This window comes from Sebastes umbrosus, chromosome 1 (genome assembly GCF_015220745.1).
Source record: "Sebastes umbrosus isolate fSebUmb1 chromosome 1, fSebUmb1.pri, whole genome shotgun sequence".
NCBI lineage: Eukaryota > Metazoa > Chordata > Actinopteri > Perciformes > Sebastidae > Sebastes > Sebastes umbrosus.
The window spans coordinates 36,376,397-36,396,864 of NC_051269.1; the positions used below are offsets into that span (position 1 = coordinate 36,376,397).

General features: G+C 39.1%; 1 protein-coding gene across 2 annotated transcripts; it reads left to right on the forward strand.

Moving 5' to 3' along the window:
• The first annotated feature begins 9,814 nt into the window (after positions 1–9,814).
• On the forward strand, positions 9,815–19,958 carry cidec (cell death inducing DFFA like effector c). Of its 2 annotated transcripts, none has more exons than XM_037778354.1 (6): positions 9,815–10,069; positions 13,684–13,752; positions 13,854–14,007; positions 15,179–15,328; positions 15,988–16,178; positions 18,189–19,958. In XM_037778354.1, the coding sequence occupies exons 2-6, from the start codon at positions 13,700–13,702 to the stop codon at positions 18,367–18,369; spliced, it is 729 nt and encodes a 242-aa protein (XP_037634282.1). In that variant the 5' UTR covers positions 9,815–10,069; positions 13,684–13,699; the 3' UTR covers positions 18,370–19,958. The 2 variants fall into 2 exon arrangements, with proteins under 2 accessions (XP_037634282.1, XP_037634349.1); XM_037778421.1 differs by lacking the exon at positions 9,815–10,069 and adding an exon at positions 12,840–12,988.
• The last annotated feature ends 510 nt before the right edge of the window (positions 19,959–20,468 follow it).

Consider the following 20,468-nt stretch of genomic DNA (forward strand, 5'->3'; position numbering starts at 1 on the left):
TTATAATATGGGTGTTGCGATATACATGATAACCATGATATAAAAAAAAAGAAATATTGATATGTTAATAATACACATAATATCGTGTAAATAATCCAGCGCCTCTTAACTCATTTCCGTTTCTTTCCGTTCTTGCTAAATTTGTAAAGAGCAGCACAACTAAAGTAATTCTTTAATAAATAGGAAGGTACAGTATGATAACCCTGTTTTGATTTTTGTTTAGTGCTTCTCACTGACCTCATGGTGCATAATCACTCATATTATACAATAAAAATGTCTTAAATGTAGATTTGGAAAATAAGTACAAAGGCTGTGAGGGAGATGTGCCTCGTCTTAGCGGCTCCTGCGCGTTAAAAGCACCGACACACATTTAGGGCTTCAACTAACGATTATTTTCATTATCGATTCATCTGCTGACTATTTTCGATTAACTGATTAATCAGTTGGTCTATAAAATGTCAGAAAATAATGAAAAATGTCCATCCCAGTTTATCAAAGTCCAAGGTGATATCTTTAAATTTCTTGTTTGGTCAGTTCAAAACCCAAAGATATTCAGATTAATATGATATAAATCAGAGAAAAGCAGGGAATTCCCTTATTCTAGAGGCTGAAATCTGCATTTTCTGCCATTTTTGCATGAAAAATTACTTAAACGATGAATCGATTATCAAAATAGTTGGCAATTGTGTTTCTGTCGATTGACTAATTGTTGCAGCTCTACACACATTTTGAGGACACTTTGCCGAATCCACATTTGATTCTACAATTATTGCCAGGACTGAAATCCACACATCAAAGAATTTCAATGCCACTCTGTATAGTAGTCTTCAGATTTCTAGAAAACAAGGACACTAGATAATATTGATGAACACAGCTTATTTTTCTCCTAAAAGCACACTAGTCCTCTAATGTCCCTGTGTTCTGACTTCTGATTGTATATCTGGTTAATCAGTGATCTGAGGGGCAATTTCAGGTCGTGGGCAAATTCTATATCATCAACTTGTGATGTTGTCACTGAGTAATGTTCTCAACATTTGCTATTGTCCTTCTGTTGTCTTTTTTACTACCACCAATTGATATCATGATTAATTTGTTTGATTTGTTTTTCACATTTTTGCACAGGTTTATAAGCACACAAAACAAAAGGTAGACATGCTCAGGGTCTGTGAGTTTTGCTCCATGAAAACCAAACTAGTAATGACCACGACCGACTCAACAACACAGAATTACAAAAACAAAACAAACGCACACACAGACAACGGGGAGAATCACATTTTCTCAAGTTTTATACTCTGTAGAACCTCTTTAATCCATCTATCGTGAGTGGGGGGGTGAAACATGTTTCCACATTAAAAGGACGAGACATCGATCGGGCCAATAAAGTTGTTCAAAGCCAGAACCCTTTGCAACAGTATGGGAGGGTTTGCTGCGGGTGGAATACCAACTTTTGCTGTGACTGCGTTAGGATCAATGACCATGTTGCAGTTACCCTGCAGACTTTCAGATGCTTTAGTCCAATAGTCTGGTAGCCTGGAGCAGGATCATAACATATACATTATGTTAGCGGGTGAGTGTTTACACCTGTTACAGGTGTCACTAGCATTACACCTTAGCTAATCTAGCATTGGTATAGTGGATTCTCTGCAGAATCTTTAACTGTGGCAAGCCGTGCCTTGCACAAATCGAGGATGAATTTTGTTTGATTTTTAATTCAGACTTTTGAACAATAGTGAAACTTCAGTCTGCAGAACAATCAGATTGATATCACTGATCAATGTAACTGTGATGAGATGCTCTCTTATATATTGAATTTATCGGCTCCAGGGCCTACATCAGTAGGCCACTTGAATGATAAAGCAGGACCTGCTGTCATATACATGTTTGATCTTGAATCCTAGAGACGACATAATTTCTAGTCCTGCGTCATGCAGCATCTGTGACAATAATATTATTGGTAAACAACCCAGGACATCTGTGATTGCTGCTGGATGACATCTGTGTGACCCATGTTTGTTTATCGCAGGGAAATTGAGACGGCTAGTAATCCTGAAGACCCCCGAGGCCCCAACTATCGTAATCAGGCTGCACTTGTAATATTCATTAGCCAGATGAGGATAAGTCCCTTGATGGGCTGGACTGGAGGTGACTCAGGAAACGAGGTAGGCTTTGTCTCGTTGGTCTTCCTCCTGGGCCTGACAGTCTCTTCCTTCTTCTTCTCCAGAGGGCTTTCTCTAGGATTGTTCCCGTCTCACCTCCCAGCACTCCCCTCCTCTCTTCCTTTCTTTAAATAGAAAGATACATTATGTTCCTTTAAGTATAGCTACAGTGCACAGTGTGCAGCATTTTGATTGCATGTTTCCATGTCCTACCAAACATTTCATGGCTCCACACAAGGAGACACGTGCACATACTGTAGCTGCGGTCATTACACAAAATCAGATCTGAGAAGTGGACAACATCAGTACAATGAAAAAAAGAGCTAATGCGGATTATTATATCTTCAATCATTTCAAAATTGGAACCCAAGGAGCAGATTTGCAGTTCCTTTCATTTTACTTAAATTATTATGAAACGCACAAATCCTATTACAAGACATGCAATCGCCTCCCTAAACTCTAATTGATGACACCACATTTAGCCGCTGTTACTCCCAACTCAATGATTGTTTTAAGTGCTGGATATTTGTCTGTAGTTGCTGGACTAGTTAATGAGAAAATGTTCTATTTATTTACACGCTTTAATGTTCAAAAAATACTTTACTTTTCTCAGCCCAGTCTGCTCTGATTGGTCAGCTGGCTCACTCTGTTGTGATTGGTCAACCGAACCAAACCCTTCGGACTCCGCTCCAGCTCTGCTCTAACTAGCTTTGTTTGAAGGCGTGCCAAACTAGTCGCTAGGCAAAGTGTGTTACTTGGTGACATCACCACGTTACGGAAGAAAAGGCAGGACTTCAAGCTAGGCGTTTCAGGCAGTTCAGGAAGCAGTGTTTCTGTGGGAGGGGGGTAACTCCCTTTATTACACGGCTTTGATGAATACTTGATTCTGATTGGTCAATCATAGCGTTCTATGGTCTGTTATTTTTTTATAACAGACCGTTGCTATGTATAACAGATCGCTGCTGTGGCTGCACCTCCGATGTCGGACTCTGGAGGACCATTTTTGTGTAAAATTATTGATTTCTTAAATAAGTAGCTGTGTAATAAGCGGGATAATGTACAGCCAGCGGGTCATTGTTGTGAAATAACAGTTCAGATAACTGCCTCTTCTATTAACAGACCTGTATTTAATAGTGGTGCAACGGTTCAACAAGCCCACGGTTCAGTTTGTACGTCATCGAACGGTTCGGTTTGTACGTCATCGAACGGTTCGGTTTTTACAGTTCCGTTTTGCATCCCTAGTCTGCATGGATGAGTGACAACACAGGAACTCATAACACCTTGATAAGAAAGGGATTTGTTTTGTTGCAACGTGTTGATACTTGACTTTTGAACGGAGATGATGCGTTTCTGTTGTGCTTTGACTGCAGACTGGGGGCAACTATCATATTCATTGAAGGCAAACTATTGTGATTACCATCGTGTTATTTTTAGAAAGAGAAAGACGGCAATGAGTGTAGAGGAAATGAGATGAAATGAGGGGCGGGTGATGGGGTGAAGAGATATATAAAAGATAAACGGAGAGGGGAAGGGGCAGTGCAACGGCGAGGAACGACCAAGTCGTAGAGTAGCAGGCAGAAGTCCAGTTGAACATCCGACTGCGTGTCACACAGGTCGAGAAGAAGAAGAAGCTGGGAGACAGAAGAGCCAGCATCTCAGGATATCTGAGGGTCAAAGACCAGAGAGCCCTGCTTTAGACCAGAGGAAGGAGACGTGCCTTTTTTGTCAAGTTACCAACATTTCAGTAAGTACTGATTGGGGTTATTATGACACCTGATCATTTTTACACAGATTTATCTGTTCATATGTCAGAACATATTGCATGATTTACTAGGAAGTTGGACCAAATGCTGGATTATTTATAGAAGAGTTTCTCAATCTTCTTTCAACCAAGGACCCCTTACAAGATTTTAAACTTCTATACTCTTAGTTATGTGAAAATACAATGCAAGAGAAATATTTTAGAAATATATTAGACTCTCTGCCCCCCTTTTTTATTTTTATTTATTTATTTTTCATCTAATTATTTTGTATTTATTTGTTTATTTAATTAAAAAAATATATATAATTCCTAATCCTGATGTTTTCTTTTGTATACATCTTGTTTTGTCTTGTTCGTTTCAAAGCTCATTACTTAAAAGTTTGTTTATAGACTTTTGTAAGTATGAACTGTAAATTGCATGTATGAAAACTAAATATATTTGCAGATTCTAAGAGTTATAGATTGTAATTTATTTTATAAGAAGAAGAAGACACTTTATTGATCCCCAAGGAGTAATTCAGTTTTTACACTGTTATTTTTACTCATTACACACACACAAACTGGACCTATACACATGCATTAATTAATGGAGAGATGTCAGAGCGAGGGGGCTGCCCATAGACAGACACCCCGAGCAGTTAGGGGTTAGGTGCATTGCTCAACGGCACCTCGGCAGTGCCCACAAGTTGAACTGGCACTTCTCCAGCTACCAGTCCACACTCCGTATTTGGTCTATGTTGGGACTTGAACCGGCGACCCTCTGGTTCCCAAGCCACGTTCCTACAGACTGAGCTACTGTCAGCTGTAGATCTGAACATTTCAAATATTATTCGTTGAACTATGAAGCCTTTTGTAAAAAAAAAAAAAAAACAGAAAATGATTATAATTTAAAATTTTATCTGAAAAACTTTTCACGGACCCCCTGGCAGACAAGTGGTCAAAATAGTGCAGATTCTATAATTCTCTGCAGAAAAATGTTAAACCAAAGTAGTGTTTCAACATGCTTTTATGTCTTTTTTGAAGCTATATTTCAAATCTATCAGTTACTGCACATTGGATAGATCATTTATCTCCATTTGTGCTTTGGCAGGGACTACTGAAATGAAAATCTTATGTGGATGTTCCTGGATATTACATTTATACAGAATATTAGCAATTTCATTATTCTGTTGCGTTGCCTCATACTCTATATTCTCATCTAAAAGTCTCCTGGGTTTCATCGCCAGCCTTTCCAACTGGAGAGGGATTTGTATATGTAATGTAAACAAAGAATGACAGAAGAAAATTCCCCAAGGGAAGCCTTGCAGTGTTGAGCCACTGGCTGACCTTTTCGTCTTCTCTCCCTGCAGACACACAGAGTCCTGACCATGAGGAGTGTGCGTCGTGTGTGTTTCTGCCTGGCTCTGCTGCTGCCGTGGTGTGTCCAGAGCCAGATGAGGATCGCTCCCAGTCTTGCTAAACTTGATGAAGACACACAGAGGGATGTGCTGGCTGTCGACATCCTGAACCGCAGCGGCGTGTTGAACTCATTGCTCCGATCAGAACATCACACCGTGCTCCGGCGAGAACGAGCCCCGCGCCCGGCCTCCCTGGTGCCAAAGAGAGCCCAGCAGGGGTCCCGCTTCGCCCTGTCCCTCGATGTCCCCACCAGCATCCTCAGTGTCCTCATAGACCTGGCCAAGAACCAGGACATGAGAACCAAGGCGGCAGCCAATGCAGAACTGATGGCACGAATAGGCAAGAGGAAATAAGAAGCGGGGCCCCTGGGAGCCGTCAGGGGCTCGATGGACAAACAAATCTCACCTCACAGAGGAGTTCTCACATTGTGGCACAGACACCTGGTTAGAAACAATGTTAGTTCAGGTGAAAACAGTCATTACGGTCAGTTTAGAGCTTAGATCTGCTTTACTTTTATACTTGTATTAAAGCTAGGGTTGGTAATATTGAGAAACCAGCAACAGTATGCTAGATTTTAAAAATTATTCAACAGCAAAACTGAGCCCAGTGTTGCCAACTGTTTTCCAATGAAAGTAGCTAGCAGCACTAGCTACAGAAATCCCTAAATCTAGCGAGAAAGACTGTTTCTCCCTCCAAAGCCCCCCAAAAATGATCAGAGAGGTGAAGTCTATCCCCTTCCAGTGTCCCTCATGGGACCTTACTTTGGAAAAAATATGAACAATAGTCAACGGCCAGAGACAAAATAATTTTTTGAGACGTTTGAATTGCGCCACAAATCATACATATCATGTTTGTCAATTTAAAACATAATTTTGCAAGTTAAGAAAGTCACAATTTGTCTAAGTATCATTTAGTTTTGTGTGAAACCGCTCAGTGAACTACATCCTTCATCTCGCACAATATACGTCACCAACACTAGCTAGCTAGCTAACTTAGCTGATGTTCTACGCACAAATGAAATGTTATCTACCTGATGTGTTTTATCCAGCGACTCCTGAGTCAAAAGAACAAGTCAGACCCGTTGCTGGTGTGAGTTCATCCCCTGTAGGAAACACACAGGCATCGTAGCTTCAGAGAGAGAGACTTACGTGATTTTTGGGTGAGCGTCTTTCAATGTATTCTCATACAACAGTTTGTATGATATCTTACCAAAAGGTTATGTCCAGCAATGTAAATTTACGCTCATTACATGCATACAATCTTTTCAAAATAAACTTCCGTCTTCACAGGAAACAACTTCCTTAGGTTTAGACAAGACAACCACTTAGTTAGGTTTAGGAAAAGATCGTGGTTTGGCTTGAGATAACTCCGAAAGTGGCACACTGGCAACACTGACTTCTAGTTTCACACGGGTCAGGAACGTCGGTCTCCTTGGCAAAAGTTCGGTATTTTTTGACCCACCCATCCACCCCGACCTCCTCCCTACGTGGCATTCGCTGCTATTTATATTTCCTGGTTCATGATTGCGTTAATTGCACACAAATTGATTTTGTGGGATATACACAAATTACAGTGCCTTACTTTTCGTAGGTATAGCTACGAACACTGTAGCCTGAGTCTTTCTAATTACGTACTTTCATAGTCTCACTTTTACAACAAACTGCGACTTCCTTGACTTGCAAAATTATCTTTTAAATGGACGAACATCATATGTGTGATTCGTGGCGCAATTCAAACGGGATCAAAAAATTATTTGTCACTTGCCGTTGACTACCGCTCATATTTTTTCCAAAATATGGTCCCAAAGTGGTCTACCGGAGGGGAGGGACTTCGCATATCTATTATCTCTATTATTATAAACATGGCTATTGTTAGTACTCACAGCTGTCAAGCTAGCAGCTTGTGGAAAAGTTATGTGCAATGATTGCACGAGCAGAGTGCGCGCAGGTAGACAGGCGTAGTAACAGTCATAATAAGCCCGTCCAATCAATATATTCGGCCTGATTGAAATGATACAACAGTCTTATTACAGTCCTGTGACAGCCGTCAGAGCATTTGATTTATTGATTGCTGTTGGGATGTAATGAGGATTTCAACAAATATAATAAAAATGTTTTTGAAGAAAATTACCAACCCTAGCTTTAAATGATTATCGTTCTACATCCAAACCACTCCATGGACTGACTCTTACACAGAAGTGAATAGAAAGAATGATGTAAAACATAAACACTGCAAACAACGTCAAACAAAGCAAGATAAAGCTGGTCTTTTGTCTCAAAGATTATTCACCCGTGGGGTCAGAAAACTGTGATCAGCTTCTGAAATCTGTCTCTTGTGTTTGCATGTGTCATCTTGAATTCAAAGAAAAGGTTGTTCAATTAAATCCAATATGATAATCATATTTCTTTCTCAAGTCTAATTCATTTCACTCTGCATTGACATCAAGCATGCTTAGTATAATTACAAGCATCAGCAACCCATAAAGCACAAATGAATGGGTCTGAGGCGGATGAGCCTGCGTCAGCCACAGCGGGGTCTGATGTGTGATAACAGGACAAAGACACGGGCAGGATATTGACCTCTGGGAGAAGAACAGGCCCTTTCTATAGACCTTTGTTCACTGATACTTGATAAATTTGGCAAACAAGTCGCAGCTATTTTAAGTCTGACGCATTATCTGCTCTACATTACACTAATATCTGTGGCGTGATTCATCTGTGCTCCTGCAGTGAGCATGAAATGGGAAGCAGCAGAGTGAAATAAACGACTCATCTGATTCACATTTGAGTTTGTTCTGTTTTTACGCCGGTCATGACCTTGAATTATTTCTTGTATCACTTCAAGCTGTAGCAGTTAAAGCCAACACAAATGCAAATATTACAAGAAATGTTTATAATATGATGCAGATAGTAAAGTCACTTACTACTGGGCGTCACAGAAACCCTCTAACCCTCGCAGATATACAAATTATCCAGCAATTATTCTGTCTTTTGATTGTTGCCCCAGCTGCAAGGAGCACAGTTATGTTGCCGTTACAATATTGTAACCATAATCTATAAAAAAGCCTAAAAGGTTTTCCCAGGCTTCTTCTGCAGACGTTATCACAGGCAATAAACCATTTCTAGAAATTGTGCTGTTTATTAAAAACAGGGTTTTGTTTCCCACACTACTGCCATGTAATCCGGTGAAGTGTAGAAATGTGCATGAATGAAACTCCACTCATCATCATGAGGCAGTTATCACAATAAACATTTAACTGGGGGCTACTGTGTTTTTATGTAATGACTGCACCACAATCTTAATTTAGCCGTTTCAGTTTGGGTTAAAAGTTGTTTCACACAGATTACCCTTGACAAGTGTATTTCTGCTACAGCTGCTAATATTACAGGAAATAAACTTGGAGCCAAGCTGTTTCCACTGCAATGGTCTATTTTGAGATATTTTGCTTCCATAACATGTTTTCTTTCAGATTAGTGAAAAAAAACCCATCCAAAATACACATTTAGGTGTTTATTTTACTTCACTTTGTCCTATTTGCTTCTCTAGATTTCTCCTAACTTCACCAAAAGTTAACATTAGATAATGCCTTATTTGCATATTTAAACATAACATTTCAGAAAACTTGTAATACAAAAAATAATGGCATTAATGTAAGTAATCAACTGGGGAAGTTTCATGGTGATAGCTCGGCTATTAGTTAAATGAATTACCTGTAGTGTCTTGTAAAATGTATTGTATTTTACAATCCATATATTTAAAGGCCTTCAAATCTGAGCCAGAAATCTCCACTTCAGCAGACAGTTTCATTCCTAGTTTCTATATTCTTAAGGTTTTTACAGAGGAGTTTGTTTATATATCATCCATAGCCTGATTTATAGCATTTTATTCATAAAAACAGGCAAGGGTCGCAAAAAGTCATAATATAGCGAGAATAAAGAGATAATATTACGAGAAAAAAAGCCATAATATTTCAAGAATAAAGTCATAACTTTCCGAGAAAAAAAGTCGTAATATTACGAGAGGAAAGTCATAACTTTACGAGAAAAAAAGTTGTAATATTACGAGAATAAAGTCATAACTTTACGAGAAAAAAAGAAAATAACTCAGAAAGTTACTACTTTATAATATCGATTTTATTCTCATAATACTACGACTTTTTTCTCGTAAACGTATGACTTTATTTTCATAATATTACAACTTTTTTCTCATGAACTTTTGACTTTTTTCTCGTTATATTATGACTTTATTCTCGAAATCTCAGATTTATTTTTTTTCCCTCAATGTGGCCCTAATACTCTGTCCTACCAAAGACCTACAACAGTGATTGATAAAAATGAAAATGTAAACAATAAACAGTTATTCATTTCCATTTTTAAAAATCCACAGTGAGCCACTGGAGAGGAGTTGCTGACCCCTGGTCTAGGTAAAGGTAAAACACGAATTGTGAACTCTCGCGAGATGATTAAAGTTAGATCATCTTTTCACAGCAAGTCTCGCGATAGTTCTACACGTTTTAGTGTTATCAGCTTAACGTTCCAGCAGTTTGGTGAAAGACGACTCCTCACATCGTCAAATATATTCATTATTCCAACTTCTTAACTGGACAGCCAACTGTTTAAATGTTTGTGAGTTAGCATTCAGACAGACGGAAGAGAAAGAAGCCAAAAAAGCGCAGACTGTAGTCGTTAATCAGTCTAATCCAGGTGTTGCTAATTAGTGCTGAGGCTGTGACGCACCTTGGAGAAAAGTTCAAGTAAGTCTGAATATTTTACTGTTGCTCCACTTTTTTGTCAATTTGTCTTTTACAAAACATTTCACAAAACAAAATATGATGAAAGCTAAATTAAAATTAAATTCTATCTATATAAAAATAAATTTAATCGAATTTTAATTTAGCTTTCATCATATTTTGTTCTGTGAAATATTAAACAAGGTGTTGCACACCTTTCATAGAAACCAGTGCATTTCTAGTGATCATTATGGTGGTATTGCTATTCTCTCTGTATTGAGACAAAGGTGACCAGTTTCTCCTGTTTTCTCTGTATCAAACCTCCCTCTTAGTGGCTGTAAAAGTCTATTATTTCCTACCTCAGTCTGTCCATATTGTGAGTACAGGATGTCTTGTTCTTTCTGAATGCTGAACATATGTTTTCTTAGAAAACAAAAAGCTGATTTTCTCCAGTTCCTTCATTTCAATTTCATTTCAAAATTTATTTCGCACATGTAGAATACAAAAAATAAAATAAAAAAGAAAGAAAAAGAATGATCATACCAACAAGTGGACAGTCATAAAGAAGTAGTATTTACATACAATGAAAAGCATAAGACAAATAAATTGTCAACACTTGATGCCTTCATTTACAAATTCAAAAAGGAGTGAGAAGAAGTACAAACTTATTTAATCCCACCCTTTCTCCATAAGTCAATTATTAATTATTAACCAGCTTCCTTATTGAGCCATATATAAATATATACTCTAATTAAATCTTCCTAAATTTGTCTAACTAAAATTATTATTATTTAGAATTATTCTTACTATAATTATTACCTTTAATCTGTGTCATACAGAAATATAAATTAATTACTGATATATTATCCTTATCAAAATATAATATATATAATTAATTATTTTTTTCTACCTCAGTCTGTCCATATTGTGAGTACAGGATGTCTTGTTCTTTCTGAATGTTGAACATTGTTTTGTTTTTTTTATAAAACAAGAAGCTGGTTTTCTTTAGTTCCCTGAGTTGGTTGTATGAACTGTTACTCAAACAGAGCCCGAATTCCCAATTTGTTATTTTAGTTAGTGTGACAATAAACATGAATAGAGGATTATAGCCTGCCCAGAAGGCAAACAACATGCTTAATGCGTAATGTCAGGACTGAGTGTGTGTTCTCCATATGTGTGCAGCTTTTCTTCCTATTTCCTCCATTTTCATTCCTAATGCCACAGCTGTGCAGGAGTGAAATAGAGCCACTGGAAATGGCATATGAATTGTGTGAGAGAACAGCAATGTGTGTCCTTTCATCTGTACTAAAGTTTATATAAGATAAGATGAGATATTCCTTTATTAGTCCCTCAGTGGGGAGATGTGCAGTGTACAGCAGCAAAGGGGATAGTGCAAAAAACAAGAAGCATCATCTAATACAGTAAAAAAAAAGAGCTAAACAAAGTGTAACAAAATATGAACCATTTAAATAGAAAGAAGTATAAAAATAGGAGCAGTATATACAGTATTGACAATAAACAGACTATTCAAAAATTGCACAAGTGTAAAATGATATTGCACAGTGAGAATGAAATTAAATTCCACCTGAAAATATTGCATATTATTTAAGTGGACCAGTACTTTAGTATATCTCTCTTAATGTCACAGCAGTTGTTTCAGTGAAACAGGTCACTTCTGACACATTTTTACATCTTACTTTTTAAACCATTTGAGGAACAAGGAAGGAGAAACACACTATTATAGTAGCTATGACTCTGCTTCTTCCTACCAAAAACTTAAAATTGTACCATTTCTGTCACATCATTTTCATATTGATCCCTGAGTTTTATTAGTGTTCGCAGGTGATCTACCTGTAGCTTGTGTAACATGATGTGATAACATTAAGAGGTGTGGTCACTCATTGTCTCCATAAGGTGACACACCAGTTTGTGAGATAACATGTGGTGAACATTGACCTGTGACCTAATTTGGGAAATTTTCCAGATTTGTGCTTAACAGCAATTACACTACTGTCCATTACACGATCTCTGACAGAGACAAAGGGTAAGGTACCATTGTTACCAGAGTTGTCTCAGACGTTGTAGGAAATAAACTGGGACACGTTTGGAATAGTTTTCCCTTTTGAAATAATGGGAATTTAAAATGCGTACAATACCCAAATACCTGTATTATAGTAGAAAATTCAACTAGAACATGGCAGCAGTCACCTGTTTGATGTCCGTGTGTGTTAATTTCATTCTAGCTTGACATCAAGAAAGTGTTTGAAATCAGATTTATTTTGAAAATGTGCTGGAAATGAACATTTTGACCACAAGTGACAAATCTGCTGTCTTCAGGAACCTTAAAACAAATGTTATTTACAAGACTTCTGGTTGTCTTATCACAAATCTTTGTATTGTCTTTGTCCAAATTACACAAATCATATGTTCTCATTTAACCCAAACTGCGATTCAGACACGCAGATAGAAGTTTTCTGCCCCCACTTCAATACAGTGGAGTTAAATATAATTCACTTTGTGCAGCTCAAAGCATTGAAACATTACATTTTAATGTCTTTTAATTTTTCCAATAACAATGTCCAGGTTAATCTGGCTAAAGTCCACAAACCACACAGTCAGTGTGTTTTAATGGGGACTATTTCTTCACAGTAGAAAGTAGTTCCAATGAAAACTGCTCACAGAGGCCCTTTTAGGATGCTCAGCTGATGTAATCACGTCTCTGTATATAACAAACTGGAGGGAGGGTCAGTGGGAGTGTTCGTGGAGAATTACTCAATATAGTTTGCAACAAGCTCAACAGTCAGTCGGCACAAAGTTCAGTGACAAAGTGGTGCGAGAAACAGCAACAAGAGAAGAGAGTACATGTTATCAGTGAGGTTTAGTGGAGGTCGGAGCAGCTCTTGAGGATCACAACGACCACTGTAAGGATTATATTCACACACGGTGAGAACAACAGCTTTTCACCTCTGTATGAAAATAAGAATATATGTGTTGTTGATTTCTGTGTCTTTATATCAGGACTTTGTTGTGAAATGGGTTTGTTTACAGATTAGAATAGAGCTGTTAATCGATCTATTAAATTAATCATCAACTATTTTGATAATCGATCAATCGGTTTGAGTAAATTTTTAAAGAAAAAAACGTTAAATTCTCTGATTCCAGCTTCTTAAATGTGAATATTTTCTGATTTATTTACTCCTCTATGACAGTAAACTGAATATCTTTGAGTTGTGGACAAAACAAGACATTTGAGGACGTCTTCTTGGGCTTTGAGAAACACCGATTGACATTTCACCATTTTCTGATATTTTATAAACTAAACAACTTATCGATTAATCGAGAAAATAAACAACATTGAACCAGATTGATCGACAAAGAAAATAATTGTTAGTTGCGGGCCTAGATTATAGATAATTATAGATGTATACATAGAGGCCTGGACACGGGGGCATGCAGTACCAGAACTTAATTTAGATCATTGGCCTTAATTTATCGTTGGAATATAAAATGTGTTAACTTTCAAGCTGCAATAGTCACTAAAAGCTGCTACTTGCTTCTTCTTAGTAATGTTATCCTGCTAGTGGTGATATGTGGCCTTGCAGGTCTAATTGCTAAACTGATGCTACCTCCAAATGCAGGTCGAGGTGCTCTCAGATGGATTACGCCATGAAGTCCCTCACCCTTCTGACTCCGTCTTCCCTCTCCAAGTAAGAGCACTTCTCCGTGGGTTGGATGTGATCGTCAACAATCACCAGTTAGTAGTTGATAAGAAGGTTGAAGTTTAATTATGTCTTCTATCTTTTCTCAGGTGTGTGACTGCCAGCGTCTCGGCCAGCGCTTCCATGACCCAGCAGCTCCTGTCGGGTCGAGCTCCTCGGCCGAAGCCCTTCAGGGTCACGAATGCCGACCGCAGTGTGAAGAAGGGCATCATGGCCGACACGCTAGAAGACCTGCTGAACAAGGTGAGGAGAGGGTGTGAGGTGTTGAAAGGGCTGACGAGGAACTGTGATGTAGCTGAGGGTGGATGATGATCACACGGTGACTCAAACAGTTGAAATCATAAAGACGTGACATGGAACATGGAGGATTAAAATGACCGCAGACAGACTGGCCTGTGACTCGCTTATTGCTTCACCGTCTGTGAGGCTCATGTTGGTGAAAGTTCACGAGACATTGGAGGTGTACACTTGAGGCCTTTCTCATTTCCCAGTTTGTACATCCTCGATTCCTTTCCTCGCCTCTTCTCCTTGGGTCTTAGTCCCTCCCGCATTAACAAAAATTAGACTTTAAAAAAAAAAAAAAAACTTAATTTTTAATCTGTTAACAATTTAATAAACAATTAAACTGATACATGGGTAAATGGATATAAAGGAAATGAAGGGATAAACAAAAACAAACATAAAATAAAGTAACATATAACATGCCAGGTGTCAATATGAATAAATAAATAACTAATAACTTGAGTAAAAACATTAAATTGGGAGCACAGTCTCACTGTTTTACTAGCCTTTTATGTTTTTTGCTGAAGTTATTGTCTTAATATATAGCTCCGTTTCTTTCTTGAAAATATTAAAGTGAGGTTTTACTTTTGCAAATTTACAGTTATGAATAACATCAGAACTGCATCCATAGCAACAGTCTGTTATATATAGAAATAACAGACCGTAGTATTCAACAAAGCCATGTAATAAATAAGATTGAGTGATATATACAGTATATAGGCCTATTATATATATTTATATATAACACACTCCTATTTCTATGACAACAAGAAATACAGCAAATTCGTGCAGAATACAAGAGAATGTTCTTATTGATATAATAAATTGCCTTTAGTAGCCGTTTGCACTTGTAAACATCATATCACGATTATAGCAGTTGAATTGTGTGTAGCCTACATTCAGTGATATAGCTCCTCCGGCAAGCCTCCTCGCTCCTCGAGATGCATTTTAAAATTTCGATGTCCTTCAAGATGGAGCGCTGAGATTGATTTCTGGGTCCCGAGCTGGAGGAGCGAGGAGGCACAAAATCGAGAAATGAGAAGAGCCCTTGGTATCTGGCTGTAATAATGCTCTATCTCTGTATAAAGGGCCATATCTGAAATGTTCCCTTCTGTGCCTGCTCTTCTCTCAGGTCAGCGACTCGTTGAGTGTATCGTGTGCCGGCGTCCTGGTGCTGGATGAAGACGGCACAGGGGTCGACACAGAGGAGTTCTTCCAGACACTGCCTGAAAACGCTGTCCTCATGGTCCTGGAGGAGGGCCACAAGTGGACCCCACATCTGGTATGATATAGTGTTTGATCCTATTCACATCCGCCACTAGGTGGCACTGTTGATCAGCTGCACAGTGTGATGCTCAACATATTGATTGACTCCTTTTAGTCAGCGTTTGTTATGCCAGTGATTCTTTGATGTAGTGACTGAAGCCATGAATATGGATGATAGAGGGGTCTGTAGACTGAAGAATAATCCATTTGATTTTTTTCAGTGAAATTTAATCAGTAAATATTGTATCCTTGAAACTGAATAGGGGAGCAATAAGCCAGTTATTGTGCAAAGGCAGAACACCAGAGATTAGTTTTTTCCTTCATAATATTTAGAGAAGAATCAAAGGCTGGGGCTGAATATTAATCAGACCCTGAGGTATCAACCAGTGTGAATGGTGTTTCTCCCAAAAGCAATTAATTTCCATAGAAATTGATGCATGCAGTGATTTGCATCCCACCCTCTACATGTTTACTGTGGTGACCTCACATTGACCTGGCTTCATTGTCATTTGCCGTCCCCGTCATCACTGGCAGGAGCTGCTTCAGTCTGTGATCCAGCTGTCTGCTGGTGGAGCTGGGTGTCATTTGTCCCAGTTTGCTGGCCACAATCACACCAACGCAATGTGTCCGTACTCTTTTGACCCGACTCATGTTTCCGTCCCTGTCGCCTCACAGAGCAGCCCCTCCAGAGATCAGCTCAGTGAGTGCAGGTCACAGCACAGGACAGATGTGGCCAAGGTGACCTTTGACCTCTACAAAACCAACCCCAAGGATTTCATTGGCTGCCTGAACGTCAAAGCGACCCTCTACGGTGCTTATTCTGTGTCCTATGACCTGCGTTGTTACGCTGCCAAAAACATTCTGAAGTGAGTGAAAGAGCCTGTCAAATATCTGAAACCTCCTCTCATTATTATGCTGTTTTGTTGAACTGTTATGGAACTAAAGGGGAACAGTGTGTAACATTTTGGGGGCAGAAATGGAATATAATATTCATACCAATGCTTTCATTAGTGTATAATCACCTGAAACTAAGAATTGTATTTTCTTTGGCTTATAATGAGCCCTTCATATCTACAAAGGGAGCGGGTCCTCTTCACAGAGTCTGCCATGTTGCTCCACCATGTTTCTACTAGGGCTGTCAACAGCGATTGTCCATAGTTTTTTAGTGATTAATCGCGAATTAATCACACTTTTTTATCTGCTCAAAATGTACCTTAAAGGGACATTTATCAAGTATTTGATACTCTTATCAACATTTGAGTGCATATGTATATATTTATTACTGGAAATCAATTAACAACACAAAACAATGACACATATTGTCCAGAAACCCTCACAGGTACTGCATTTAGCATAAAAAAATATGCTCAAATCATAACATGGCAAACTGCAGCCCAACAGGCAACAACAGCTGTCAGTGTGTCAGTGTGCTGACTTGACTATGACTTGCCCCAAACTGCATGTGATTATCATAAAGTGGGCAAGTCTGTAAAGGGGAGACTCGTGGGTACCCATAGAACCCATTTACATTCACATATCTTGAGGTCAAAGGTCAAGGGACCCCTTTGAAAATGGCCATACCAGTTTTTCCTCGCCAAAATTTAGCCTAGGTTTGGAGCATTATTTAGCTAGAAGCTAGTATGACATGGTTGGTACCGATGGATTCTTTAGGTTTTCTAGTTTGATATGATGCCAGTATCTTCACTCTAGCTTTAAAACTGAGCCCACTACAACCAAGAAATCACAAGTTGCGTTAGAGAAATTAGTGGTGTTAAAACAAATTTGCGTTATTATTGCGTTAACTTTGAAAGCCCTAGCTACTACAGTAGCCCAGAACGGACAAACCAAACACTGGCTCTAGAGAGAACCTTTCACGTTTTTACGTTACCTGAAGGACACCGTAGTTCTTTGACACGCTTGAGAAACTGCCGTAACGTGAGCCACAGAGTGCAAAACCGTGGTACTACCAGCCACCGTCTGACTTCTGTTGCTCCTAAAGTAGTGTTATTATGGTAAGGATGGCCTCTGAGCGAGGCGAGCGGCGTTACCACAGTGTTGCACTCAGCAGCTCACGTTACTACAGTCTTGGAAAGGGAGGAGTGAGCGGCGGGGTACTCGATTGGTTGCAATCTGCAACCACACCACTAGATGTCGCCACATGCTACACACTCTACCTTTTTAATGATTCTGTTTTCTTTATGTCAAAGCATTTCCCTGGTGACTTTACTGAAGCACTATTTGGATTCCTAGTAATAGTTTAATTCAGTTAAAAATGAAAATTGATGCATTTTAATGAGTTTTAATCCATAAAATACCAGCGGATCATCACCTTTGCAATCCAACCACCACTCACTAACAATGAATTTGATTTCCTGATTCATTTTTCTACTCTATCAGCTGCTTTTCTAACATATTAACACCAGTTACAGTATTCTGTGCACAACCCCTAACATGTAGTGCCTAAATTCATATTTTAATGTGTATACCTGTGTGGGTGGAAGAGTTACAATGATCAGATTGCAAAAGAACAAAGGCTAGATTTTACCGAGATTAATTCTGGGAGGAGTTATGTCATCGCTGCTGAGATCTGCTGGTTTTCAGCTTTGGCACGGAGCTCCAGTCAGAGAGGATTACATTTCGCAGAGTTGTCAGATATGGGGCTTTTGTGCTCACATTGCAGTATAAGAGGTTTGTTTCTTTCCGTAGATGTCCGTTTTATGATACGATTCACTTGATGTGATGTCTCCAGTTGTGTATATTTCCTGTTAAGTCATTTTCTTGTCAGCTTGTGTGGCCTGTCATGCTTGTCTATTTCATTTCCCATTAGAATTACTGAAGGCATGAGCTCATTTTGTATCTGTGTGCTGTGCTTCCAGGGAGGCTCTCCGATGGACCATCTTCTCCATGCAGGCCACAGGCCACATCCTGCTGGGCACCTCCTGCTACATCGAGCAGCTGCTGGAGGAAGAGGAGCGAGCAGAGAAGAGCCTGGCGCTGCCTCAGGAGAGCAGGATCAGGCAGCTGCAGAGCATGCTGCTGGGAAAGATATCCCACTGATGATGGACTAGAGCCCACCATGGTGGAGCAAACACATTGTCCACTCTTAGATGTAGATGGTCACAGATGAAACCGGTGCTTCCTGTGCAGTTTACGGACATTTCAAAAGTCTCACAGTCACTTTCTTGCTCTGTTACATTTTTTTTTTTGCCCCACATGTATGTAGAAGCTGATACCACAAGTTATTCCTAAGAAAGCACTTTTACTCACTATTGTATCTTTTACCTACAGAGATGAATAAATAAAACTAACACTTTTTTTTTTATTCCCCCATTCCTTAAAGTCCACATACAGTAGGTCTACAAGAGGGCTTAGATGTGCGAAGTGAAGCCCATTAAGCTGGCTTTGTGTGTATGTGGTTCCTGGTCAAAGTCAGTGTAATTGGCAACAGGTCCAGCTGTCTCTCCCACGCTTCCCTAATTGTCCCCTGGCCTGCACTGTCCTGTCAGCTGCAGCCTGCCTCTGCCTTCAGAAAATCAGAGGAAGAGAACGAAGGAAGAGCAAGCAGCTGCAGGGGGCGAGGGGCCGCAAAGCAAACCATTATACTGAGAGAGAAGAGAGATGATGGCTTCAGCTGGCGGCAGGAGTGCCACTTCTGCCATCTTGTCGTGAAAGGTGGCAGCAAAAATCTGAGGACAGACTTTTGAACCAAATTGGCTGTCTGATATAGCTTGAAGAAGATAAATGTGTGAGGTATATATTCAGTAGGTCAGGAGTTGGAGTATGACTGTGGTCCACTCCCCCTGGTTTCTTCTCTTTTTGTCTCCATTTTCTGTCTACAGAAAATATTATGACCAGAAAGAATAGAAACATGGACAGAGATGGTCATTTCTGATTAAACGTTTACATTAAATACTATATATATGCTAATATATTGATGGATGTCATGGTTCAAAGTTATTTTTTTATTGGGTCAGAAATCTACTTGCCCAAAGCACATTTTTCCTTGCCCCTATACAAATTGTTTTATTTATTAGCGGTTATCAAATGACAACAAAGACTGAGGTTAATTGTCAGATTTAATCTTTATTTAAGTAAATTAATCTGGAGTTTCGCTCACATCTTCTAACACCACCCAATTAAACTCCTGTTTCCAGGATAATTGAAATGCTCGCTTGCGCTTCAGCTCATAAATTTTGTCCGTACCCGCCACCATTTTCTTGCGAGTGCCCGATCGGTACCGCACGTGTGCAACTCTCAACAGAGATGAGTCGGAAGCGAGACGTCTCACTCCTTACAGCTACTTCCATCATCTAGTCTGATCGGGCAAGTGAGTTGCGAGATTTACTAGCCTAATGTGGCATTTTACTTGTGGGCAGTCCTTGTTGTTGAGCCCTGGATGTTGTTTAAATGCATGCATTAAATTGCATATCTCATGAATAGCACAACAGTAGTTGCATACAATGCAAACACGACATAAAAGTGAACACTGGTCATGTGCCATTGTTTGCTCTGAAATGAGAAATAAGGGGCATTCTGTATGTACGTATTTTCACAGTCTAATACTTCAACGGTTTTACAACAAACTCTGATTGCAATTGTTTTAAATTGAAGTGTGATTCATGGCGAATTAAACGGGATCAAAAAAATATTCGTCTCGCCGTTGACTACTGTTCATATTTTTTCCAAATTAAGGTCCACCGGAAGGGGCGGGACTTAACCTCTATTCAAAGGGGGTAAGATGTCATGATTGACAGCTGATCTGAGTGAAGTTTCAAGGAGCAGGAGGCTCTGGAACTTTAACTTTCCATTAAGGTCATGAGTCTGTTTAATAGAACATGTGTCAGTTTGATTATAAATGTAGTTATGGAGATATTATGGATAGTTGTGTCTTTCTTAGCTCACGCTAACAAGCTGCAGCCATGCTCGCTTTTGATTGGCTCCCCCATCACCACTGTGCAGACTCTGGCTCCAAATGACGTCAAATCTCAAGAAGGCAGCTACCTTATCAAGGATATTTTGGCTTCACTTTTGTAGAGTGGGAGGAAGTGGAGATGTGTCATCCATCTACATATAAAGTCTATGATTTATACTTGGCATTATAAATTACACAGCTTGTTTTCATATAGCCTATGCATTTAAAAAAAAAAATATTAATT

Bases quoted from the DNA above. Each gene is read 5' to 3' on its own strand.
- cidec (XM_037778354.1), top strand. From the start codon at position 13,700: ATGGATTACGCCATGAAGTCCCTCACCCTTCTGACTCCGTCTTCCCTC. The intron at 13,753-13,853 runs GTAAGAGCACTT...ATCTTTTCTCAG, and splicing joins ACTCCGTCTTCCCTCTCCAA to GTGTGTGACTGCCAGCGTCT. The intron at 16,179-18,188 runs GTGAGTGAAAGA...CTGTGCTTCCAG, and splicing joins GCTGCCAAAAACATTCTGAA to GGAGGCTCTCCGATGGACCA.